The sequence below is a fragment of the Mauremys reevesii genome, linkage group 17, assembly GCF_016161935.1.
Source record: "Mauremys reevesii isolate NIE-2019 linkage group 17, ASM1616193v1, whole genome shotgun sequence".
NCBI classification, from domain to species: Eukaryota; Metazoa; Chordata; order Testudines; family Geoemydidae; genus Mauremys; species Mauremys reevesii.
Window position 1 is genome coordinate 5,296,409 of NC_052639.1, and position 25,178 is coordinate 5,321,586.

Genomic DNA, 25,178 nt, shown 5'->3' on the forward strand with positions numbered 1-25,178 from the left:
TTATATGGGGGGAGTCGCCCTCAGGGACGTGCTGCGTGAAAGGGGTCACCAGGACAGAAGTTTGAGAACCACTGACCTAGAGGAGCACATGTACCCAGAGGTGAATTAAGATTTATTGGGGCTCTGGGCACAAAGAACATTTGGGCCCCCACACCTGGGGGGGCCATACCCCTCCCCCCATTTTTAACATGGGCGTAGTAGCCTTGGGCAGGTGGCAGGGGCTGCGCTTCGCTGTGGGGGAGCTGATAAGGTGGGCAGGGCCTGGGTCCCTGCGCTTCCTGGCTTCCAGCCCTGGGCTGCTCAGTGCCTCTCACGGCTTCCCTCTGCTGAGTGGAATTCACCAGTGCAGGGCAGCGCCCAGTGACCGCTTGCATCTCTCGTCTCTGTGTCTGTCTGTCTGTCTGTCTGTATGTCGTGGCTGGCTGTGTCTCTGGGTCTATCTGTCTGTCTGTGTGTGTCGTGGCTAGCTATGTCTCTGGGTCTGTCTGTCTGTGTGTATGTCGTGGCTAGCTCTGTCTCTGGGACTGTCTGTCTGTGTGTCGTGGCTAGCTATGTCTCTGGGTCTGTCTGTCTGTGTGTATGTCGTGGCTGGCTATGTCTCTGGGTCGGTCTGTGTGTGTGTATGTCGTGGCTGGCTATGTCTCTGGGACTGTCTGTCTGTGTGTCGTGGCTGGCTGTGTCTCTGGGTCTGTCTGTCTGTCTGTGTGTCGTGGCTGGCTGTGTCTCTGGGTCTGTCTGTCTGTGTGTCGTGGCTGGCTGTGTCTCTGGGTCTGTCTGTCTGTCTGTGTGTCGTGGCTGGCTGTGTCTCTGGGACTGTCTGTGTGTCTCTCTCGGCGTCTGTCAGGTTTTGTCTCCGCAGACTCAGTGATTTCAATGAGCATTTTCTTGCATTAAATGACAGGACCCTGCTGCCCCTCCCGCTCCGCGCTCACCCAGCTCCCAGAGAAGCCAGCGGGTGAGTTTGTCCCAAGGTGCTTTATCATCAGCCCCAAAGCAACGCTGCCCTGGGCTGATCAGAGGCTCCATGTTCCCCAGAAGGCCAGTCTGTGCCTCTCAGGAGAGGGATGGGGGGGGGCAGCGTTATGCCACCCTTGCTCCTTCAGGACCCTTGGTCTGGCTGGGGCACCCTGTGGTGCCATGGAACAGCCAGACTAGCAGGGGCCCAGCGCATGCCTGCTCCCTCTGTTACCGCACCTCCGTCTGTCCCTGGGGCCTTACGCTGGGGCCTGCTGGAGGAGGTGGTGCAGGGCTATTGTGCCAGCCCCGCCCCTGGGGAACCCGCTGGTACCGGGCAGGGGATCTTCCTTGGACACCCCTTAAATCAGCTTTGCAGCAACTTCCTAGCAGCTGAGGCTCTGCCGAGTGCCCGCAGCAGCCACAGGATGGGGTCCAGCGTTTACTGAGCTTCAGCCTGGGGTGGATTTAGAGCCAGGAGCAGCCTCCCGTATCAGCTTAAGAAACCCCTCCCGTGGTCTGACTTCTCATGGGATTTTATTAATCAGAGCCCCACTGTTCCATGCACAGGGCACTTCAACCACACTACAAAGCAGCAGGGGACCGGCAGAAGCGCATTGCCTTAGCTACCCGCTGGTAACAGTTCAGTGTCAATATACTAATAGCTCTGCATGGCTCATGCAAATATTTGACCACCTCAGTGCACCAAGCAGCAGCATGGATGCCCTGGGAACGTGGAGCGTCAGCGCTCACCAGGGCAGGCCGGGCCACCTCCGTCAGATGGCAGACTGCTCCTGCAGGAAGCTTTCCGCACCCCCCGCGATGCTTCTCTCGGGCTCGGTGGCCAGAGCCGCTTCGCGCAGCACCGTCATGTGCTCCTCCGCAGCAGACAGCGATTGGTCGATCCAGTCCATGCCCCCGCTTAGGTGGCAGGCGTTCCTGGTCACCAGGACGAGGTGGCTGACAGACAGCAGCAGGGCTGTTGTCCTGCAAGGCAACCAGGATGCTGTTACACGTGCTTGAGGACACCAGGCCTTTGTAGCACGGCGCCTGGGCAGGAGGTCTGGCCGCTGCAGCCTCCCCGCTGATACTGCTCAGGGATGGGGCGGGACATGCCAGAAAGGGGCTTTAACAACTAGCAGCTTTATTCATCTCTCAGCAGGAGGCAGTGGGCAGTGCCAGTGGGCAGCTTAGTGGACTGGGACATGAGACCTAGATGCTAGGCCTGACTCTGCCACTGGCCTGTGGGGCGACCTTGGCCAAGTCATTGCCCCGCTCCGTACCTCAGTTTCCCCCTCTGTACACTAGGGATAATTGCACACATTTCCTTTGTAGGGCACTCTGAGCGTGACACAGGAGCTAGGTGGGGGTGGTATTATATAGGGGTATTGGTAATTCTGCAGCGGAGCCCCAGTCATGGCCCAGGCGCCAGCCACCGCAGGAACCCAGCAGTCCTGAGCCAACTAGCAAAGTGTTCACTGTGGTGTAATAGCAGCTCCTGGCAGGCCTGGCAAACTCACTGCCTCAGCACCCTGCTTGCCTGGTACTTCTCCATTAGTGATGTTCCGGGAGACCTAGGCCAGAGTGGGCGTTAATCTCGGTGTGCATTGGCTGCACAGGTGCAGTGTCAGGAATGAGGTGTGGGCACGGACACTGTGCTTTAACATCTGTCACCAACCAATGCGGAAGGCAGGTGTTTTCCAGGCAGGAGGGCAGAGGCATAGCTCCGTGTAATTCAGCATTGTGAGCTCACACAGTGGAAGCCCCAGTCACAGCTGAAGTGGACAGAGGAATGGGACATCAGCAGGGAAGAGCACTCCAGGGAAGAAGCAACGGGGGGGTTTTACTGTCTCTGAGGAAAAACAGTGACCTTTGGGGATACACGCTGAAGGCAAAGAGACGCTCCAGGCAGGAACTGGACAGGCCTATTCCGTTCATGAAAACAGAATGCCGGCCTGCCCTAGCGGGAAATGCCACAATGGACATTTGGGTGCGAGAAATGGCCTTAGCCAGAGCGTAGCCTGGTAAATTTAGGCTTTAGACGTTGCATTCGGATTTGGTTTTCAAGGGAGCCTTTGGTTTCCGGTACCTTTGCTCACTAGCGCTTTACGCTCTCATCTTTGCTGATAAGCATGTTGTTGGTTCCGCTATAACGATGCCCCAGTGCTGCGTGTTCTACAGGGCGCTGATCCTGACTTGCATCATTCATGCTTTCATGCCCTGTTCCTGGGAGGCAGCAAAGCTGCTATTCTGAGAGAGCTCAGGGGACAAGGGCTGGATACTACAAGGGACACTTCTAAGGGGCTCAGAGGACGGGGTGCACCTCTCGTTAACTGTCAAGGCAAAGATGGTTTGGGGGCCAACAGACTGGAGGTGTCAGGGAGTTGACACCCAGTTAAGCTCAAGTAATTTTTCCTCTTGCTGAAGGCAGAGGAGTAACAAGGTGACCCACAGTCCTGGGTACCCCGAGAACCGTCACATTTATGTTTTGATGTTAAGGCTGGTTTATGTTTTCACGTAACACTGGGACTGTTTGGCCAGCCCTGTGCAAACTGAGCCCCATTCTCAGTCAGCCCCTGGGCATATCTGTCACAATTATTGTTCTTTAACCACTTTGTTCTGGAGGCAGCAGAACCCAGGGTACCCTCCCCAAGTGTGCAGCACAGAATCTGTGTGTACAGATGGAATTAGTGGGGAGAGATTTTCAATAAACTCTAAGAAGATAAATATCTGCAGCGTCTCACCTTCTCCCACCTCTTTTGCTAATAAACGGCCCATCTGTGTCCTGCCCACTTTCATACAGTTAAACTCGCTGCAGACGAGTGACAAATGCACCTTGGAGGACACTAGTTGCAGTTAAGCAAGGCCATCAATGCTGTTCATTTCTCTTTGCCATTAAACCCTCCCTCCCAATGGTTGCCGTTTCCCACAAGTTCCAATGGGCCAGAAGCTGCTCCTGCCCTTAGCAAAGATGGCCGCTATCTCACTAGTGATGGGGCATGCCTCTAGTAAAGATGGCTGCCGCTGCTGCCTCTGTACCCAGCATGCTCGGCCTGGCTCCTGACAGTAGCCCAAAGGACAGCAGTAGTCTCTTGGCTGCAAATGGCCGTGCAGAGATGTATCTATCTGCCAGTGTAACCCACACCCAGGATGAGTGTGGGTTACACCAGGACACTGCTTCCATCCTGGTGGTGCCTGTATGGCCACGACCCTCTGCACACGTCAAGTGTCTGTTTGGATCGTTCCCCTTCTCTACAGCCCAAGCTGATCACCTAGGCAGTCATTAAATCTCCACCTGCGCCCACGCAGGGGGCTATGGAGGTGAAAGAGAGCCTGGATCACACTGTGCGCACTACCTGCATCACAGTGGGCCAGAGAGCGCCGCCAATACGGGCCTCCCATGTGGGAGAGGAGTGGGCAGGTGCTGGGACTCCATCCCCAAGCCAGGCTCAGCTGTGCTAGGGGAGGGGCTGGCCCAGGAAACATCTCCCTGGAGCAAGGGGGAGGCAAGGGCCAAGCTGCGGCTCTCGGAGTGAGGCACTGCCCCGACCGTGGGCTCGTGGTGACAATGCCGGAGCCCTGCATGCAGGTGTGGCAGAGCTCACTCATCTCCCGGGGAGCGAGCCCCTTCCCACAGCCCACACACCAATTCACTCTTCGGGGAAGCCCTGGGACAGGCACCGGGGCCAGGATCGGGCCCGCAGGATGGGTGCAAACAGCACGTTCCCCCAGCATGAGCTTCTCCTGGAGCGCTGGGAAGGAATGTGTGCGCCAGAGCGAGGCGCAAGCTCCACCCGGTCAGCAAGGCAGGACAAGAGAGAATAATAGGGAGCTTTTCCACAACAGGATGTGGGCCCCTAACTGCCACGGTAGGTACCTGAGTCCCAGAATCAGGCCTCACGGGGATTCAGGAGCCCCCCGCTCAGCAGCTGTCAAACACTGCAAGCCCCTAAACCCTCTGGGCACCACCTTTTTGCAGTCAGGGCTGTCTCGCTGCCCATGTTTCCGCCCGCGTGCGTACGCCCTGCAGCCCCGCGCTCGGCGGCCACACGTCCCAGCGCGACCTGTGAACTGGGGGAAGGCAGGCGACCCTCCGAGGGACCCAAGCCGGCAGGCGTGCTCGGAGCTTGCCTTCTTGCTCAGGGCCCTAAAGAACTTCTGTAAAATGGCAGGGGCAGGGGAGCTGGCAGGAAGACCCCCCTCATCACTTCTAGCCAAGGGATTAGGCTGCTCCCCTGGGATGTGGGGGAGACCCCAGTGCAAGTCCTGCTCTGCCTGCTGAGAAGGGATTTGAACAGGAATCAGCCACTCCCCTGGGCAGTACCCTCACCACTGGGCTACAGGGCATTCTCGTGCGGATGGGCCCCTTGATGTGTTCCCCTGTGGCTAAAGAATGACACCCTAGGAGCCAGTGTCTCAGAGCTTACCGAGCATCCAGAAGCTTGGGATCCAGAGGTGGGTACATCGACCTCACAACATCATCCACCCTAGGGGGAAGAGAGAGAGCGACCGTTGCTTGTTTCTCACTGTATTTTGCAAGTGCCCTGGTAGCGGTTTGGTTTTTTCCCCTCAGCGAGCACATTTCAGAGCCCGGCACCTCTCCCGTTGGCAGTGTAGGAAGGCACCTAGGGCCAGCGTTGCAGGAGTTCCCACGGGGGCGGAGGGGAGGGGACTGATTTTCCTAAAAGCCCAGATCCCATTTGGCACTTAAGGGAGTAGTGCCCAGATCTGCAAAAGCACCTTTTGCCCAGCGGCCCCCACTGAGATCAAAGGGTGGGAATTTCAAAAGTGTCTAAGTGACTTAGGAGCACAAGGCCCACTGGAGGCCAATGGGAGCTTGGTACTTAGACTCATATGCCAATCCCCAGCCAAGCCAGACACTTATTGAGGTGCGTAACTGGAGCAGAGCTCTTCTGAGAATCTGGCCCCAATTGTGGGTGCTGAGCCCTGGGAAATTGGTTCTTGAGCCCTGTCACAGATGGCACTGGCTTCCAGCTTGCTTTCTGGCTGAAACGCAAAGTGTTGGGTTTGATCCTTAAAGTGACAAGCCCTCTGCTGGGCAGGAAGAGCCACACAGTGTTGCCAGGTCTCATTGCTAATTGGTGTTTTTCTTAAAGCCCCAGCTCCTGGATTCCTGTGATCAGGTGAGACTCTCAGCTTACATTAAAAAAAAACACAAGGAAGGTTCTAGCCCCTGTGGCTGTGGAGAAAGGCTTGGGAATGGGACCCCAATGGCTCAAAGACCAAACAGCAAATAAAAAGCCATTTATTATTGTTAAGATCTCATGAGATTTGGGACCTCACATGAGGTTTGGATGTTTGGAGTCGGCACTACTAAGAATCTGAATTCGTCATTCAGGGGTTATTGCAGATGCCTGAAGTTTCCAGGAGCTGCCTGGCCTTTGGACCTGCAGATCTAGTTGCAGCTGTGCGCCCTCGGCCGAAATGGACTCACCTGGGGCTGATCCGCTTTGCCACCACAATAATGTCACTCAGGCTTGCGGGAGATTTCATTCTGGCCCCAGAGCCCATTGTCATTGCAACGAGCTTCTCTGTCAAAGTGTGACAAATCTGTTGAGAGAGAGAAGTGACCAGCGTGGCTCATTGGAGGCCAGCGAGAGAGAGAAGGACTTGGGAGCCTAGTGGTTAGGGTGCTCCCCTGGGGGAGACAGCTCTCAGGCCAATGACTATTTATGGATTTCATACACAGAACAACTTCAACAGGAGAGCTGGTGGGACTCCCGCCCCCTTGGGGGAGGGGAGATTTGGGTTGGAGTCCCTGCTCCCAACCTGGGTTTCCTACATCCCAGGGGAGCTAACCAGCAGGTACTGGGCATAAGGGCACAGTGACTCCGCTGGGCTGAGCTGGCCCCAGGAGACAGTTCTCAGCCGAGAATCCCAAGCAGAGAGATGGGTGCCCAAATCCCTTAGGGGGCAGGTCTTAGGCCCCATCTCTCCCCTCAACATTTCCTGCTGGCTAGTGTAGGTGGCTCCCTGCTCATCTTTCTGGCTTCTGAGAAGCCCCTTCTTAGGTGCCCAGCTCTGCCCATGCATCGTACAGGGAGCCTGGGGCCCGGCCTGGGGCTGTGGATTCCCTAAGAGCTGCCACGTGGGAGTGTAAATCTCCTGTGTGGCTCGAGCCTGAAGCCTCTGGGAGAATCCTCCAGACCCTTTGCTTATTTCCTGGCGCTGATTCCCTGCACAGCAGCATGAGTCAATACACAGGGGAGGCAGTGTCTGTGGGGGACTTACCTTGAGAATAGCGATGCAGTGAGAGACCAGGCCCCTGTGAGGAAAGTGAATGCCTTTGGTTAGGAAAGCTCTGTTTTGTCACCGCTCTTCTGTCCGCCAGCCTGTGGCTAAGCATTTCCCACGGGCTCCACAAAGCAGAACTCATCACGGACCTCACTGGTATCATCACAACCAAGCCCTTCGCGATCCGGCTGGAAGCAGGGGGCGCTTGTCTAACAGGGTGGGAAGGCCTGGTCCTCACCTAAAACTGAGGTCAACCTGCCTCCGTGGCTGAGCAATGTGAAAAATTCACCCCCTGAGAGACGCAGTTAAACCGTGCTAAGCCCAGTATGGACACGGCTAAGTCGTCGGTGGAATTCTTCTACCTCCCTGGCCAGTGCCTCTCGAGGGGGTGGAAACCCCACTTCTGTCACTGTAGCAAGTGTCTATGCTACAGCGCAGCTGGTCATGTAACCGCCTGCTGAGGGAGGAGGTGGATTCTCCCCCACGTGAGTCTTTCACCCAAGGCTGGAGCTCTCTTTCCAGCAGAGCTGTTCTGAGCATGGGGCTGAGGGCCTTCGGGTGCTGCTCTGCTCAGCACTGGAGCGTCGGCTGGAGGTGCCCTGCCATCCAGTGGAATCCACAGCCCCAAGCGAGGAGCCCACGGGCCCCATACAATGTACAGGGAGGGCTCAGCACCTAAGACTGGGATTCTCAGTGGCCAGCCAGCAGAGCAGGGAATGGATGCAGAGGACAGGGGCAGGGCTGAGGGACTAGATCCACCAGGGTACTTGGGCACCCCTGATCCCTATAGTTCTGGGCTGTAGGTGTCTGGCTGACAGGCCAAAGGGAGACACCTCCTTTCCCTCGAGATTCACAGCGCGGACCCTGGCTGCCCTGGAGTGGGTGCCTGAGCCAGGCCAGCCCTTTCTTATGCTAAACCAGAGAGAGCGAGAGACCCTGGTGGTCAGTGCATCCCCCTGGGGTGTGCAGACCCGTTTCCAGCCCCTGCACTGCCTGCCTTGCTTTCAGCCCTGCCACGTTTCAGGGGAGTGCTCTGACCACCAGGCTATTGCACATGCTGGGTTCTCAGTCTCTCCCGTCAGAGCCCTTCCCTTTCGAACACCTAACAAAATGTATCGAGAGGGAGGGAGCACGCCCTGGACTCTCTAGCACAGGGCGGGCGAGTGCTGGGGTTCAGATCCCTGTTGCATGGCAGGCAGCACCAGAGCACAAACAGGCGTCTCCCACTCCCCCATGAGCGCCCCACCCTTGGGGCTGTGTATTCCCGCCACATGCGTCCTGCTCTCCATTACTTCTTAGCAGTCTGCGTGGGGGTCGGCGTGCTCCGAGCACACCTGCCGCATGGGCACCTCTCGGCTCATCTGAGAATCATGCTGAGGCTTGGGGTGGGGCACGTGTCGGTCGGGGGGACAACGTCAGGACACAGGCAGCTTAGTGCATGCCGACGGGCGGGAACACGGGGCTGGTCTACACGTAACAATTAGATCGATGCACTCAGGGGTGGGACAAATCCAGCCTCTAAGCGCCGGAGCTATGCCGACCTAACCCCTAGCTCCTGTTGCTCGGGGAGGTGGATGGAAAACCCCCTTCCAGAGCTGCAGGCGCGTCTGCACAACAGGGTTATGCCAGCAGAGCTATGGCGCTGGATTCTGCTGCTACAGACCCCATCACGGAAACGTCGCTTGAGACTCCTGTGGGGATCAAGGTGCCTCCAGGGTGAAGTAGCAGCTGAGCGTCAGCGGTGCCCAGATGTTGGATGTAGATGCTTAAAGAGACAGATCAGAGCTTAAGTCCCTTGGTGAGTCTAGCACCTGACAGAGGAACCACTGAGTGGGATGGCCTGGGGGCCCCTTCTGGCCTTAACCTCAGATTCTCTGTGCTAGGCAGGACACTGGACTAGAGGAGGGTCCTTTCTGGCCTTCAAGTCTGAATCTTTACTAGCTCGTTAACCCTCCACCTCTAGTGTCTGTGTTTTGAGGTAGAATCACGCACACGCCAAGGAAAGTTCCTCACACCAAAGCCCACCAGCCACCCTTGCAAGGAATGGCTCGGAGCACTTGGAACCGAGCCAGAGGGCTGAAGCAGGGCCAGAGATTCCACACCTGGCTTCCATTTTTGCACTGGGCACAAACACTGTGGCCAGGGATTTGTACCACAAGTATTTGGAGTTGCAAATTAGGGCCCTAAACACACCCGGGTTTGCACAACTGTCAGGTGACAAACATGCGGCACCGGCTGCACTCCTGGCTCAGATCGGCAGGCACCGGAGCTCTGCCTGTGCTTTGTATTAGAGCAGCGCCTGGGAAGTGGGCCCCACCCCAAGGAGTTTTCACTCTAATCAGCCAAAGGGGGATGGGGTCACCAGGAGAGCTAGGGCTAGAACCTGGGTCTCCTGATGCCTAGGTCAAGGCTGCTCCGACAGCGAGTGCTTTTGCTCTAGATAAAAGCATGCTCTCAAGGCAGGCTCTGATCCAGGCGGCAGACGACCGTCCTGGAGCCAAGGAACGTAACCAGGCAGAGCACGGGAGCCCGTTTTAAAGATCACCCAAGAGGCAGCTTTGAAACTCTTACGAAGCATCTTCGATCCAGTCCTCATTCTCCAGAATAGCCTCGATGTGGGGGTTTGTTATCACAACGTCGTCCAGCTCAAGCTCCGAGGGCTCCGACTGCGTCTCCATCGCCCCAATAAGGTCGACGATCGGTCTGGAACAAACAGGAATGGGTCGTTCAGCACCTGGCACAGGGGGGCAGTCGTGATGGCAATAACTAAGGGGCACGTTCTCTAAGCACCCAAGGGCCAGATTTACAAAGGACTTTAGGCACCTCGGGGCAGTGCCCAAGCAGATTGGTGCCCAAGCCCCTTGGATTTCAATACAAGTTAGCATCTAACTTGCCTAGGTGCTTTTGAAAATCCTGCCCAGCTCCTAGTTCCAGCTTTGGGTGCCCAACCATCTTTGTAAGTCTGGCCCAAAGAGCCCGGGGGGACAATATCCAAGAGTGCCTAAGGCCCAGAGCCTCAAAGACATTTAGGTGCCTAACTCCCATTGTCAACGAGAGCCACGTTTGAAAATGGGACGTAGGCTCCCAAGTCATTTGGACGCTTCGCAGAGTTTGAGCTGTTAGAGCCTTCTATTTTCAGCTGCATCTGGCCAAGCTTTTCAAAAGTGACCTGTGATTTTGGGGGCCCAACCCAAGACTCCCCCATGGGTCCTGCTTTTCAGAAGGTGGCACGCAGCACACTGCCTGGGTGTACATGATGTCCCAAGGTGCAGGGCTCAGGGGAGTGTGCACCTTCGGGTTCTGCAATGGAAATGTTAGCAACACTATGACTGACCCACCTGGATTTTCTGTTCTGCTACCCTGGGGATAACTGCCACCGGGGACACTCAGAACTGACTGAGCGTCCCTGAGTCTGCACAGGCTGAGCTGACAGAGTGGGACGGGGTCAGTGGTCAGTTCAGATTCTTGCCCCAACATGTGCTCAGTGCTGGTGATAGCCTGTTGTTCTCACTGTGCGCACAAACTCATCCACGGGGGAATATTCTCCTTGTCACAGAAAAGTTAGTCTAGTCTGTGGAGGTGCCTCATCAGGCCAGTATCTGAGCACCTGCCGGTCATGCACAAAGTGATGTGACTGCAGATTTGTCTCATGTGGTTGGTTCTCTCTCTCCTCCTCTGCCTGGGGCAGAATTGTGCTGTGTCCCTGCTGGGCGGGGACAGGAAATGCAAAGAACCCATCTATGCTGGTGTCATAAACAGATAGTTAAGGGTTAATGTCTCTTTTACCTGTAAAGGGTTAACAAGCTCAGCAGACCTGACTGACACCTGACCAGAGGACCAGGTTTAAATCTCGGTGGAGGGAAGTCTTTGTTTTGTGTTCTTTGTTTTGGGGGGTGTTCTCTCTTGGGATTAAGAGGGGCCAGACGTACATCCAGGCTCTCCAAGCTTCCTGAAATTGTCTCTTCTATTCAATATAGTGAGTATTAGAAAAGGCGGATTAGTCTTTTGATTGATTTCTGTATTTGCAAATGTGTGTTTGCTGGAGAAATATTTTATTTTTGTTTGCTGTTACTTGTGGGGAGTCCCTCTAGTTCTATAAGCTGTACACCCTGTCAGCATTGCCAGCCTGATTTTACAGAGAGCGTTTTTACTTTTCTTTCTTTAATTAAAAGCTTTTCTTTTTAAGAACCTGAGTGACTTTTTCCCTTGTCTGAGACCCCAGGGGATCAGTCTGACTCACCAGGGACAGGTGGGGGGAAAAGAGGAGGGGGAAGGTGAATCCCTCTTTGTTTTAGATTCAAGGAGTTCGAATCAGTGTGGAGCCTCTCAAGGCAACCCAGGGAGGGGAACGTCAGGGAGGGGAGAGGAGCGGGGGATGGTTAATTTCTCCTTGTGTTAAGATCCAAGGAGTTTGGATCTGGGTTCCCCAGGGAAGGTTTGGGGGGACAGGGAGTGAACCAACACACTATATTTTTGGTTGGTGGCAGCAGTACCAGATCTAAACTAGGATTTAAGTTTAGAAGGATCCATGCAGGTCCCCATCTTTTGGACGCTAAAGTTCAAAGTGGGGAATAAACCTATGACAGCTGGTTTAAAAGGAGCGTAAGGGAGATGGGTGCTCTGCTCCGACTGATTTTCAATGGGATCTGAGTTTCTAACTCCTTAGACCTGGCCGACCCCCAGGTTTGTATAATGCTGGCGGTTAGGGGGAGCGCACCGCGGGCCTAAGGCCATGCACCCCACGGGCCTGGATGTGGTTGCACTGGGATAAAGGTGCCTTGTAGCTATTCCCCTTCCCACTTCGTAAAGCACTTTGATCTCCATGTAACCACATCCGCACCCCAGGGTGCCCTGCCTTAGGCCAGCAGTGCCGTCAAAGCCATACAGTTTTCTAAGGAGGACAAGGCTTTTCTCTGCCATCACGCTCTCTGCCTTAGTTATCTTGCCATTTCTGTGTCAGTTGTCAGCCACCGCCGGCAGAGGCGCTGACTGGCCGTGACTGTTGAGCTGGGCAGACAACCTGGCCTGGTAGTGGAAGGTTCTGCAGTGCATCTCCGGTGCATCAAGCACTGCCTGGACTCTTCCGTACCAGCAGCTCTGAAATCTGCACACGTTCGACCCTTCACTCCGCTTTTCAATCAGTCTTTTTGCTTCCTCCCTATTAATTTGGTGCGAGTGGAGGAGAGGGCTGGCCACTTACTTGGTATCATAATGAGTCAAGAGATCCTTAGGCCGGCAGTAGCGCTGCCTGCAAACCACCACAAGTGCCACGAAGGACGCCAGGAAGATAGTAGCCAGCACGCCGATGGCAACTATCACCACGGTTTCCATTTCTGCCGAGCTGCTCTCCTGGGTGCGGTCAGATGTGCAGTTCCATCTCGTAAGGCACCTCCAGAAATGCTTTATCTGGAATAAAACAGCACAGAGTGAGCGCCCAGAGAGCAAGTGTCGGGACCCATCGCTGCTCAGATGATCTGGAAAACTCTAAAGAAGCAAATGTCTCCGTAGAGAGACGACTGGCCAGGGAAACATTTCACAACCATTGTTTCCAGTTTCAAAATGGAACCCTCCAAACTCTTTATGACTTGATAGGATACAACGTAGAACTGATACATGAAATTGTTTTTAATTGTTCACTTTATTAATGTAACTTCTGTTCACCATTTAGTATACTTGCCTACATTGTAACTTCTGTTCACTGTTTGTCATCCACTACACTTGTCTATATTGTAACTTCTGTTCACTGTTTGCCATATTGTAATTCAAACCCCATTTTAAAACGCTCACTCCATTTTGTAAAAACTTCCTCCAACTTTCATTTCTGCAAACCCTGCTGTAATCTTATTAGGTTAGTTTAGATGTGTGACTGAGGTATGGATGGATGATGGAATCAACCTCCAGCCCCAGCCTGTCCTGATGAAATAGAGTTCAAACATCACCGGCTGAAGCTGCAGACAAGAGCCCTAACAAAGTAAGCAGAGTCCACCCTAAAAAGAAAAGGTGCAATAGAAGGAAGATCAAAGCCAGGTCCCAGGCTGAAAGTCACGCCTGCAATTGACGGGTGATCAATCACCAAACCCAGAGGCAGTTTGACACAGCAAGACCTATAGACTCTGGATTCAAACTAAAGCCTACAAAAAGGGGCTGCTGCGGCTCTCTCTGCTGGTGGTCAGGCGGGGGGCGGGGGGCTGGCTGCTGGGCTGGGCAGGATGGATGGCAGGAGGCTGAGCCTCAAGCGCCACAAGTAGAAATGTCTCTTCCTGGGCACCTTCCTGGGCAGAGTCTACCTACGGGGAAAATACGGGCAGAGGAAAATTAAAGAAATCCAAGAAAGAGAAGCAGCTGAATATATTGCCCAAGCACGAAGGCAGTATCATTTTGAAAGTAATCAGAGGACCTGCAATATGACAAAAAGGATGGGTGAGATGGGAGACTTTGGAGGGTAACATTCTGCTGCCAACATGGAAGGGCATCGGTGCCTGCCCAACAGAGACCCAGCTCGTCCTTGTGCCCGGCTTTCCTGGCCAGTTACCGCCACAAGCCACGAACCCAAGCTGCAAAATCAAGCCATGTTCAGGACTGGTAACTATGCAGCAGCTGCAGAACATCTGATGGGTGTGTGTGTGTGTGTGTGTGTGTGTGTGTGTGTAAAAGGATTAAGATATTAGTTATTGGTCATAAATCAGATTGTGTTATCATAATAAACGTGGCATCTTTGTCTTGTCCCCTGAAAAGATCCTGTGTAGTTTTGTCTGTACAGTCCCATCACTAGCAGGGGCCAAAGGATGAGTGGGGCAGGGGAGAAAGGGATTCGCACCCAAATTTCCCATTTATTTTTCAAGTGTTCAAAATTCCAAACTTCATCGAAATGTCAAAACTGGAAACATTTTTGGTAGTTCTAATGTGTCAGGTCAAGCTACACAGCGAGAGGAGAGCAGCTGGCCAGGAACTGACCAGTGGAACTGTATGACGCAGTGGCCTGTAGTGTGGGGCTGGGCTCAGTGGCCCACAGGGATAATTCCAGTTCTATGACTTATGTTCTCAATTTCATGCTTCAGGGCTTCAGCCTGTCACCTGCTGGGGTCAGGAAGCAACTCTTTCCCCCTGATGCAGTCTGGGTTGTTTTTTTCTTCCTTCCTCTGAGGCATCAGAGATGGATGCTGCTGGAGATGGGTTCTGAGGTGGTACAGAGAATTCTCTCTCTCAGATGCCTGGCTGGTGTGTCTTGCTCACATGGTCAGATTGGCAGGACCTGGGGTGGGGGTGGGATTCGCCTTCCTCTGCAGCGTGGAGCATGGTTCACCTGCTGAGAACACCCCACTAATCAATTCCCTGCCCCTGCAGAGGCCTTGGCATGCTGGCCCCTCGGTGCCCCCATGCTCTGCCTGTGGCGCACTGCAGGTCACTCTCTGGAGGCCCGTAATGCTTTTCTCTAATCCATATCACTGGACTCAGTGCAGAGGCAACTGGGTGGGGTTTGGTGTCCAGTGCTGCACAGGGGCTCAGCCTGGAGGCTCTGATGGCCCCTTCTGGCCTTAAACTCTACGACTAACTGGGTCGAACCTGGTGACCTGTGAGATCTAGTCAGAGCCAGAGCGACTGGTGCCCACCCTCGCCCCAGGACACTGAGCACGGCAGCTAACAGAGGAACATAAGCATGGTTATTACTTATTCTATGGAGGCACCTGCAGCCCCATTGTGCAGGCGCTGTACTAACACCCCTGAGACAGCCCCTGCCCCAAGGAACAGACACTTGAAAGGGCCGGGACTTGCCTGAGGTCACCGGCAGAGCTACAAAGAGAAGCCAGGTTCCCTGACTCCCACGCCAGAGCCTACCCTCTAGACCTCACTACCTGTCACTGACATACGGCCTGTACAGGTGAAGCTCAGGTTGTGGGCACCTCCCAGTGACCTGGCTAAACACTGCCTCGCGGGAGCACTGGTTACAAGCCACTTAGCTAGGACACTCTGGGTGCAGGTCACTCTTCCCCAGCCAGTCACAGAGATGCCCCGCTCCTAGCATAACCAGCACAATCGTAGCAGTGCCAGCAGAGTGCCAGGGCCCAGTTCCCAGAGCCCTGTGTGCGCAGTCGGACACCTCAGGCCTGGTCTCCACCTCCCACATTTCCCCATCATGACTGTTACTGTTCTGGCAGCACCCAGCACTGTACACAAGATGGTCTCTGCCCCATGGGGCTGACAATCTCAGTATGAGATACAAAGCAACAGATGGAGACAGACAGACAAGGGAGCACAGGGGAACAATGAGGCAATCCTGGTCAGCGGGCAGGGCAGTGGTTCCAGAGCACTGGCAGCCTAGTGCAGCTCAAGTCTTTTGCAGGCATCATGGCAAAGGGCCTGGCCAAGGGGACGGCTTTGCAGGTGCTCGGGGGGGGCTCCTCCCAAGCACAAGGGGCAGCAGGGGCGAAGGAGGCTGGGCTCCTAGGCCACTCAGAGGCAAGCATTGCCATTGTGATAGTGAACGAGAGACGCTAGGTACAGTGGGGACTGGGGACTTGAACGAAGGCAAGCAGCTTATGCTGGATGCAATGAGGGAGGAGATGCGGTCACAGCAATAGGCTGGAGAAATGAACTCTGCAGCAGCATTGTGAATGGACATGAGCGGGGCAGGACGGCACGCGCCAAGGTGAGCCAAGAGGATGTTGTGGTGAGCAGGACGCGATAGGATGGGAGCCTGAACCAGAGCTCCAACCCTGGGGACAGGGAAAGCCGGAGCTGAGAAACGTTCTGCAGAAAGAGCCGGTAAGATTTCGACAGACTGATGTGAGGACCTAGAGAGAGAGAGGGCTGAATCAAGGGATGCCCAGTTTCCAGGCCTGAGTGATGGGCAGGATTGTTGTGCTGTCTTCTGTGATGGGGAAAGGAGGTAATAGGGAAGAACTGGGGGGGAAGATTAAGAGTCAAGTTTAGCCATGTTGAGCTTGGGCTGATGTCTGGCCATCCACTAGAAGCCGTCAGAGAGACAGGAAGAAATTTTAGTTTGGGCAGGGGACTGGTCTGGAGCAGAGAGGTAGATCTGGGAGTCAGTCACCAGCCCCAAGGTAGTTGCTGAATTTGTTTGCAGGGGCGACTGCCTACAGATAAAGTGTGGGACCAAGGACGGAGCCCTGTGGAAACCCCCAAAAATCTGGAGAGGTGATGGGGAGGATCCACTGAAGGACACATGGAAGGAGCAATTAGAGAGGTATGAAGAGAACCAGGAGAGGACAGAGCCCTGGCAGTCAAGGGAGGACAAGATTTCATGGCTGATGGTGTCAAAGGGAGCTGATGAGGATGGAGCACAAGGTCTGAGCTTTGCCTTGGAAGAGGTAATTAAAGACGTTGGCATAACAGTTTCAGTGGCGTGCAAGGGCAGCCCCTAGGTTGAAGAGGGTCTTTCATGGGACTGGAAGAGGCACTCCAGACAGCGATTCAATGAGCATACAGATGGAAGGTAGGTGGAGAGCAAATGGGGTCCAGGGTGGGTTCTTTGAAGGTGGGAGAGACTCGAGCATGCTTGTATTGTGATGGAACAAGCCAGAGCGGGGAGAGAGGCTCAGGAAAAGAGTGGGAGACAAAGCCAGAGGTGGTGATGTTTCTAGACCCCTGGCCAGCTTTCACTCACAATCACCTGTCTGCCAAGGTCATATGACACTGTTTTCATGGGATCAGTGCCAGCCTAACGCATTGCCAGCCGGCTGTGGACAGAAGTCATGCTGGCGCTGTGAGGAGACGCCTGGCACTGCAGTCCATTCTGTTTGTGGGTGACTTGGCCAGAACTTGTTGCTTTTTAAAATCTCATGATTTTTAAACCAATCTTGTAACTTTTGGGGCCTGACTCATGATTTCTGAACACTTGGGGGGCTGCCTTCATCACCCCAGTCCCTCTCCCTCACCAGGTCCTGACTGTCTCCCACCCCCGCTCCATTTCCTAAGAACATAAGAACGGCCATACTGGGTCAGACCAAAGGTCCATCTAGCCCAGTATCTGTCTACCGACAGTGGCCAATGCCAGATGCCCCAGAAGGAGTGAACCTAACAGGCAATGATCAAATGATCTCTCTCCTGCCATCCATCTCCACCCTCTGACAGACAGAGTCTAGGGACACCATTCCTTACCCATCCTGGCTAATAGCCATTAATGGACTTAACCTCCATGAATTTATCTAGTTCTCTTTTAAATGCTGTTATAGTCCTAGCCTTCACAACCTCCTCAGGTAAGGAGTTCCACAAGTTGACTGTGCGCTGTGTGAAGAAGAACTTCCTTTTATTTGTTTTAAACCTGCCGCCCATTAATTTCATTTGGTGACCCCTAGTTCTTATATTATGGGAACAAGTAAATAACTTTTCCTTATTCACTTTCTCCACATCACTCATGATTTTATATACCTCTATCATATCCCCCCTTAGTCTCCTCTTTTCCAAGCTGAAAAGTCCTAGCCTCTTTAATCTCTCCTCATATGGGGCACGTTCCAAACCCCTAATCATTTTAGATGCCCTTCTCTGAACTTTGTCTAATGCCAGTGTATCTTTTTTGAGACGAAGAGACCACATCTATATGCAGTATTCAAGATGTGGGTGTACCATAAGGGCAATAAGATATTCTCTGTCTTATCTGCTATCCTTTTTTAATGATTCCTAACATCCTGTTTGCTTTTTTGACTGCCGCTGCACAATGCATGAGTGTCTTAAAAGATGTCTCTGTCTGCTGCTGCCCTCAGTCCAATTTCTGCTGTATGTCGCCATGGCCCTGCCCCAGCTATTTGAGACTCCCAGAGCAATTGCAAGGGGGCTTCTTTTTTGGTTTCAGCTTCTTTTCCAAAAATCTTAGTTTAGAATCTGCTAAGCTGCAGAAAATTGCCCCGGATCTTTGCCTGGGGAAGATTCCAGAGTCGTTAGCCCAGGTAAATCAGGACTGTGTGATTAGTGTATCTTTATTGTCTCTGTCTGACATCCCTCGGCCTTCCCGCTGCACTGGGCCTGCTTCACAGGGACACAGGAACATGCAGACCCTGGGACAGGCCCACCCAGCACAGGCCCGTGGAAGTACCTGTATTGGGGCCAGGCCTCAAGCACACAGAGCCCAGTCAGTGTCTGGCGCTGGCTTGGGTCCGATAGCACAGATCCCCGACCCCGTGAGCACATGCTGTATGGGAATCCCTGAGCACCCCGGCTGGTGGGGAGGGGACGTGCACTGTTCTTGAGAGGTATAGACAGACGCTGGGGAGCCGGGAGCGGGAGTGCAGCAGGGGGAAGAGCCCTGCTCACTAGTCTAACAGAGTTCCTTGCTCTGTGTTAGGAAAACCACTCCCACAGGGGCCCAGACAGCTGAGGGATACAGGAGTGCCCAGACCCAGTCCAGGCCCAGACCCAGACCCAGACCCGGCTCCAGCCCCCCGTGCGCCAAGCTCGCGCTTGGGGCTGCGTCCCGCGGGAGGGTGGCAGGCGGCTCCGGTAGACCTCCCGCAGACGTGCCTGCGGAGGGTCCACGGAGCTGCGGGACCGGCGACCGCCAGAGCACCCCCCGCGGCGTGCCGCCGTGCTTGGGGCAGCGGAAATCCTAGAGCCGCCCCTGCCCAGACTGCAGCGAGATCTGGTAACCCAGACCCCACCCAGGCCTGGCCTAGACGGCAAAGGGACTGTGGGACACCCAGGCCCAGCCCAGACGGCAAAGGGACTGTGGGACACCCAGGCCCAGCCCAGACGGCAAAGGGACCGCGGGACACCCAGGCCCAGCCCAGACAGCGCAGGGACCGCGGGACACCCAGGCCCGGCCCAGACAACCCATGGGACACCCAGGCCCGGCCCAGACAGCGCAGGGACCGCGGGACACCCAGGCCCGGCCCAGACAGCGCAGGGACCGCGGGACACCCAGGCCCGGCCCAGACAGCGCAGGGACCGTGGGACACCCAGGCCCGGCCCAGACAACCCGTGGGACACCCAGGCCTAGACCAGACAGCGCAGGGACCGTGGGACACCCAGGCCCAGCCCAGACAGCGCAGGGACTGTGGGACACCCAGGCCCAGCCCAGACAGCCCGTGGGACACCCAGGCCCGGCCCAGACAGCGCAGGGACCGTGGGACACCCAGGCCCGGCCCAGACAGCCCGCGGGACACCCAGGCGCGGCCCCAGAGCACCAGGTGCAGAATGCCGCAGGTTCCCTCCAAACTGCACAGAGAGCAGCCGGTCCCAGCCCTGCTGGCACAGGGACCCACGAAAGGGGCAGGGAGTTCAGCCAGCTGCCAAGCTGAGCTGGGACAATCGGGTTTGCAAGCCCAGAGCCCTTGAGCAGAGCAGGCTATTGCTGCTCTCGCAGGGCCGGTGCCTGCCCTCGGGGCCTCTGCCCTGGGGAACCTGGGCAGGCAGGGTGGGCCATAGGGTGAGCTCAGAAGGATGGTCCGACCCTATAAACTGGAGTAAGGCTCCAAGCTTTCCTACCTGACTGCCGAGGCGCAGGGCCAGCCAGCCTCCAGCACTTCCGCAGGGCCGGGGAAATGGAGCAAACACTCACAGCTCAGCCTGACCTTTACCCCAGTGATTAATATCCCAGCTGCTGCAAACCCAGCAGGGATGGTGCTGCCTGGCTGGGGCTGCAGCGTCGCGCCTCCGCCAACCTGTCACCCTCACTGCAGTGAATGGTGGGGAGGCCAGGCCCGCTGCTGCATCGGCCCCCGCAGCTGCTCCCTCTGGCCTGTCCCTGGCAGGGCCCGCAGCCCCTAGTCCCTCCCTTTGGGAGCTCACCACTTGCTTTCTCCTGGCAGCATTGCCCTCCTCCCCATGTGGTTATATCGTCAGCATTTGGTGTTCTCTCAAGCCCCAGCTGCTGGAGTCAGGTGATCACGAGAGACACTTTCCTTGCAAAGAAAGAAAGTTTCTAGCTCTCCTGGTTGTGGAGCAAACCTGAACACATGCCCCCACCTCCGGTGCTCCTATACCACAAGCCAAATCTACCCTTCCCCCCACAAAACCTTTGTTTTGTTTTTTTTTAACTCATAATTTTTGGCCCCTTGTGAGTCCAAGTCAGTCAGCTCCTCCTCGCCAGCAGTCCCAGGCAGACCAATGCCCCGTTGCAGAAGCTGGTATCACCAGTAGCTTTCAGGCTGCACAGCTGGTTTTCACGCTCACCTGCTGTTTTCACTGATTTGGGTGAGAAATTCAGAACCCCCCAACAAATGAATCCAGAGCCTGTTTAGCAAAGCGCTCTGCATGGTCCCATGTTCAGGGACGTGTGCGGGGTGGCAAGTAGGGGCCTGCGCCACCCAATCCGCGGAGGCACAGAACCCCTCCAGGGTCGGGGTGGGGAAAACGAGCTCCTCCAGCCCTGGGCCGGGGCAGAAGATGACATTCCTCCTGCTGCCGGGGGAGAGCAAGCTCCACCAGCCCTGGGGCCACAGGGCAGGGTGGGAGAACCAGCTCCTCTGACCATGGGGGGCACAGAAAGTGCCCCTCCAAAAGCAGCCAAATTTGTATTCCTGTGCACACCCCTGCCCATGTTGGCAGCCAGGGCAGTAGTGGCAACGTGAAACCATTCAGGCCATCCTGAAATAGACAATGGAGAAAACTTTCTGCAGATTCTGAACTGAACCCCGGGCTCCTGCTGTGCTCACAAGCACCATGGGAAGATGCCGGGTTCCTTGTTTTTTTAAAGCTAGCTCAGTGTTAAAGGCATGAGAGTCAATAGGGCTATTCAGGACGGAAAGTTAAGACAGTGAGTTCACAGTACAAGGCTGCACTGTAATGTCTGCACATAAAGGCGCTGACCTACGCTTGAGGCAGTGCGGTCCAGTGGCTTTCCGAAATCCGAGTTTAATCTGGGCTCCTCAGGTCAGTCACTTCACCCTTCTATGCCTCAGTTTCCCCCTCCCATGCTTTGTCTATTTAGCTTGTAATATTGTCCTGTACTGTCTCTTGCTATGTGTTTGTTCAGCACCTAGCGCAGTGGGGCTCTGGGCCCAGCTGAGATTTCTGGGTGTAACATTTGGTGTCCCCCCTGCTTAAATATGTGACGGTCACTTTTGACTGTGTCATTTTCTGCTCGGAATTACATTGTGCTATTTGCCATATTCTGCTTGCCAGCACTGGGCCCTCATCTCATTTGCCATACAACAGTGTGGTAAAAGGGAGTCCAGTTAGGGTCCCCTGCCTGGGGCTGGACCTCGCCCCACCTCCCAGCTTTGGGGTGAATGAATCTCCCACTTACTGGTGCAAGTTTTTTGTGGTCTAGTTTCACTTTTGTAATATTCCCATTTAGATGGTGGAACCATGTTTCCTGTCTGGCAGCCCGGATAAATCGCTGCAGACAGTAATTCAGGCACATTTCGCACCATCCTGCAAACACAATGGGGCTACGCAGAATTCCAACAGAATTCTACCTCCAGACTGCAGATAAACCCCAGAGATCAGCCATCATGTTAGTGTTTTACTGTAGCCGATCTCCAAGCTCTAAATATGCTGGACCAGATCCTCAGCTGGTGGAAACTAATGCACATGCACAAGGCAACTGTGCTGATTTACACTGAGATCCACAAAACCTCTCTCTCAGTGTATTGAGAAAGGGATGTCTCACATATTAACTCCATCCTCTGCCTTCGGCTCATTTTAAGTTTATTTTAGAGCGCACCCTCCTCCCCCCAACAAAAATTGATTGTCACTATCATCAGCAAAAGCCTTCCTATAAAGTTGTGCTAGAAACCCAACAAGAAGGAAAGAACAGCCTGGCCTTTCGAGTGGATTTATAACTTATTGCAAAGGAATTTTGATTTCATGGCGGCTTCTCTAACAACTCCCAGGAAGGGAAAAGAGCAATCGACAAAGTGTAACCTCCCCCAGGAATGTTTGAATTCTTTAATAGGATTAATGCTACCGTTTGAATGTCTTTTCTGCTACCAAACTGCTCACAGAGTGAAAACAAAGCAGTGCTCAGGGTTAGCCATTTACTTGCTGAATAGTTTGTTTTAAAGGACTAAAGCCAAGTTGCATTAAAGTTCCTTAAAATGTGTTCTCATTAGCAAGCCCAGCTCAAACACAGCCCTGGAAAGAACAATGCAGATCACATACCAAACTGATCCTTCCCCTTTGGAAGCAAGGCTGCCGGCTGCCCTCAGTCCTGGATCACTGTGCAGTTACCTGGAAATATTCTGTGTCAGACAAAAGGGTCCAACTTGCCAGCGTTGGTTAAACAATTCGCTTTCCCTTCAACCAAGATGGACTCTCTCCCAGCTACTTAAATGTGGAGAAGTGCCCACTCCGTTATCCGCACCGTGTGCTCTGGCTTGGGTGCATTCCTGACTGGTGTGCTTATGTGCGCTAGGAGTAAAACTGAACAGACTCAGACCTGACAGGGGAGTGACTCGACTGGGGGCTGGGAGCTCTCTGCTGGTCAGCTGCTCGCACACTGCACAGGCATTCCGGGATCCCTCTCAGGAGACACAAAGAGCCACAATACTGAGCAGATGCTTCATGGTTAGCGTAGCAGGAAACTCCTAATCCAAACACTAAAAGTCACCTTCGAATCTCTGTATTGAATGACCGCCCTGTTTGCTCCATACACATCTGTCTGCCTGGCTGGCCCCCATTACCATGGGAGCTGAGAACCCCCTCCATGTTTTTCTCATCACACCCCGGTGAGGTAGGCAGGGCTGTGATCCCTATTGTCCGGTTGGGGAACGGAGACAGAGAGACCAAGGGCCCGCAGGCAGGCTGTAAGCTATGCATTGCACTCACCGGAACGTCAGACACTGCACGGGCACCAATTAACACCGATAGTGACAGTCACTCGATTACAGCAAGAGGCTCAGTGACAATTGAAATTAGGAGGGATATGAACCAGGATCCTTGGCGCTTGGCATCTTCAAGACACAGTCTCAAGGCTGCAAACCCAGCATTTGACCTGAGCCTCACCCTCTGCATCAGGTGACACAGATCGCGTGAAGGGCTGCAGCAGGGTCCCAGCTAAGAGGGCCAAGGTGCCAAGGAATCCAGGGCACTCTAGAGGCAGAGCTCTGAAAAGCAGAGAATGGTCGTAATTAACTGTAGACCCACAAGCCAGTTTGCAGGGAAAGGAGCTTATCCCATGCCTGGTTTTGGTGCTTGAAAAGATATGAAACCTGTGAAACTTGGCTAAAATAAGGGCATTTTTATGTCACTTTCCAGACAGCCATTGGTGACTCCCTGGGCCCGAGTCTCTTCTCCCTCCTCGCAGCATAAACCAGGAGTAAATACAACGGTGTCAGAGTTCTAGTGACGTAAAACCCCGTAAGCCAGAGAAGAATCTGACCTGCTGCTCCCAAACATCCCAGAACCACTGTGAGCTCGTTTTGGTGTCATCCCATCATCCTGCCTAAAGACTGTTCAGCAGCAAAGACTCCAGGCCTGAGTCTCCATTGCCTCGTAGGTCACCTACATGTAGAGAGAAGAGAACACAGAATCGCCATATGGTGATGCTACCCTCTTTCCATTCCACTAGTATCCCTGAAGCAGTGGTTCTCAATCCACAGCCCATGAGCTGGCTGCGGCCCAGTCAACACAGCTGCAGCCCATGTGACAGCCTCAGGGCCATACAGGTAGTATATATATATTGTGGATAGGGCCCTGTAACTGAGTGATGACTCACCCCTACGGCGCCTCCTGCTGGTTGTCCAGGGAATTAGCTTTTCCAGCTCCAGAGCACCCTCTGCTGGCTGATGTCCCGCTTGCCGCTGGCCCCCATGTCCCTCCCAGACCCCAGTGTCCCTTTACATTGGGTGCTGCCCCCTGGCAGTACCCCCACAGATCTGGATCTCCCCTCCCCAGGGAACCCCTAACCCCCTATCCCCACCTCACCTCAGTATATGGCTACTGCCAGTCACCATCTAGCCCCCGCTCACTGGCGCGGACTGCAGTGTACACACCATTCATCACTGCCAAAACGGGGGGTTGGACCTGCTGCCTTTGCCTACCCCAGGCTACCCCTCTGTAGCCCCAGTACCTGTCCTGGCCTTCACCAAGGCCACAGCCTGGGGGTTCTCCAGGCTGGAGCTCCCCAGCCCCTCTGGCCGCTCCCCAGCCCTGCTCCACTCTGGATACCTTTGTCAACTCCCAGGCCCTTCTCCCTCAAGAGCTAGAGGGAGAGTCCCCCCAGCTCCTGGCTCCCCTGGCCTTTGTAAGGCCTGACTGGGGCATGGCCCCAGCTGTGGCTGTTTCCCCAATCAGCCCAGGCTGGCTGCTCTCCCTAGCAGCCTCAGCCCTGTCCCAGGGCTCATTTCAAGCCCTTCAAGGCAGGAACGGGTGACCACCCCGCTACAGGCCCACATAACACATAGAGAGCTGCACGCACATTTCAGTAGGGTGGGCACCCAGGGGATTTTATTTATTTATTTTTTTAAAGACGAACATCATAAAGGTTGGGTTGCGGGAGGGAGTGTGGGGTGTGGGAGGGGGTGCAGTGTGCAGGAAGGGGCTCAGGGCAAGGGACTGGGGCAGAGGAGGGGTGTGGGGTGTATGAGGGGGCTCAGGGCAGGGGGTTGGGGTGCAAGGTGCAGGCAGGGGCCTTAGGGCAGGGGTTGGGGTACAGGAGGGGTGTGGGGTGCAGGCAGGAGGTTCAGGACAGGGAGTTGGGGTACAGGAGGGATGCGAGGTGCAGGCAGGAGGCTCAGGACAGGGAGTTGGGGTGCAGCAGGAGGTTCAGGACAGGGATTGGGGTATGGGGTGCAGGCAGAGAGCTCAAGGCAGGGAGTTGGGGTGCTGGAGGAGTGCAGCAGGAGGTTCAGGACAGGGAGTTGGGGTGCAGGAGGGGTGCGGGGTGCAGGCAGGGAGCTCAGGACAGGGAGTTGGGGTGCAGGAGGGGTGCAGGCAGGGAGCTCAGGACAGGGAGTTGGGGGGCTGGAGGAGTGCCGCTGGAGGTTCAGGACAGGGAGCTGGGATGCAGGAGGGATGCGGGGTGCAGGCAGGGGGCTCAGGACAGGGAGCTGGGATGCAGGAGGGGTGCGGGG

At 54.9% G+C, this 25,178-nt stretch overlaps 1 protein-coding gene across 4 annotated transcripts; it reads right to left on the minus strand.

Moving 5' to 3' along the window:
- Window positions 1-1,474: 1,474 nt before the first annotated feature.
- TMEM98 (transmembrane protein 98) lies at window positions 1,475-24,234 on the minus strand. 4 transcript variants are annotated; one of them, XM_039504327.1, is made up of 9 exons: window positions 24,176-24,234; window positions 22,933-23,607; window positions 22,267-22,335; window positions 12,410-12,615; window positions 9,781-9,912; window positions 7,207-7,240; window positions 6,410-6,525; window positions 5,382-5,441; window positions 1,475-1,941 (listed from the first exon to the last, which is right to left on the minus strand). In XM_039504327.1, exons 4-9 carry the CDS (start codon window positions 12,538-12,540, stop codon window positions 1,731-1,733), a joined length of 684 nt encoding a protein of 227 aa, XP_039360261.1. In that variant the 5' UTR covers window positions 12,541-12,615; window positions 22,267-22,335; window positions 22,933-23,607; window positions 24,176-24,234; the 3' UTR covers window positions 1,475-1,730. The 4 variants fall into 4 exon arrangements, with proteins under 4 accessions (XP_039360261.1, XP_039360260.1, XP_039360259.1 ...); XM_039504326.1 differs by lacking the exon at window positions 22,267-22,335 and having other exon boundaries at window positions 22,336-23,607; XM_039504325.1 differs by having other exon boundaries at window positions 22,267-23,607.
- Between the last annotated feature and the right edge of the window lie 944 nt (window positions 24,235-25,178).

Bases quoted from the DNA above. Each gene is read 5' to 3' on its own strand.
- TMEM98 (XM_039504327.1), bottom strand. From the start codon at position 12,540: ATGGAAACCGTGGTGATAGTTGCCATCGGCGTGCTGGCTACTATCTTC. The intron at 6,526-7,206 runs GTAAGTCCCCCA...CTCTCTCAACAG, and splicing joins ACTGCATCGCTATTCTCAAG to ATTTGTCACACTTTGACAGA. The intron at 5,442-6,409 runs GTGAGTCCATTT...TCTTCCCCCTAG, and splicing joins GCAAAGCGGATCAGCCCCAG to GGTGGATGATGTTGTGAGGT.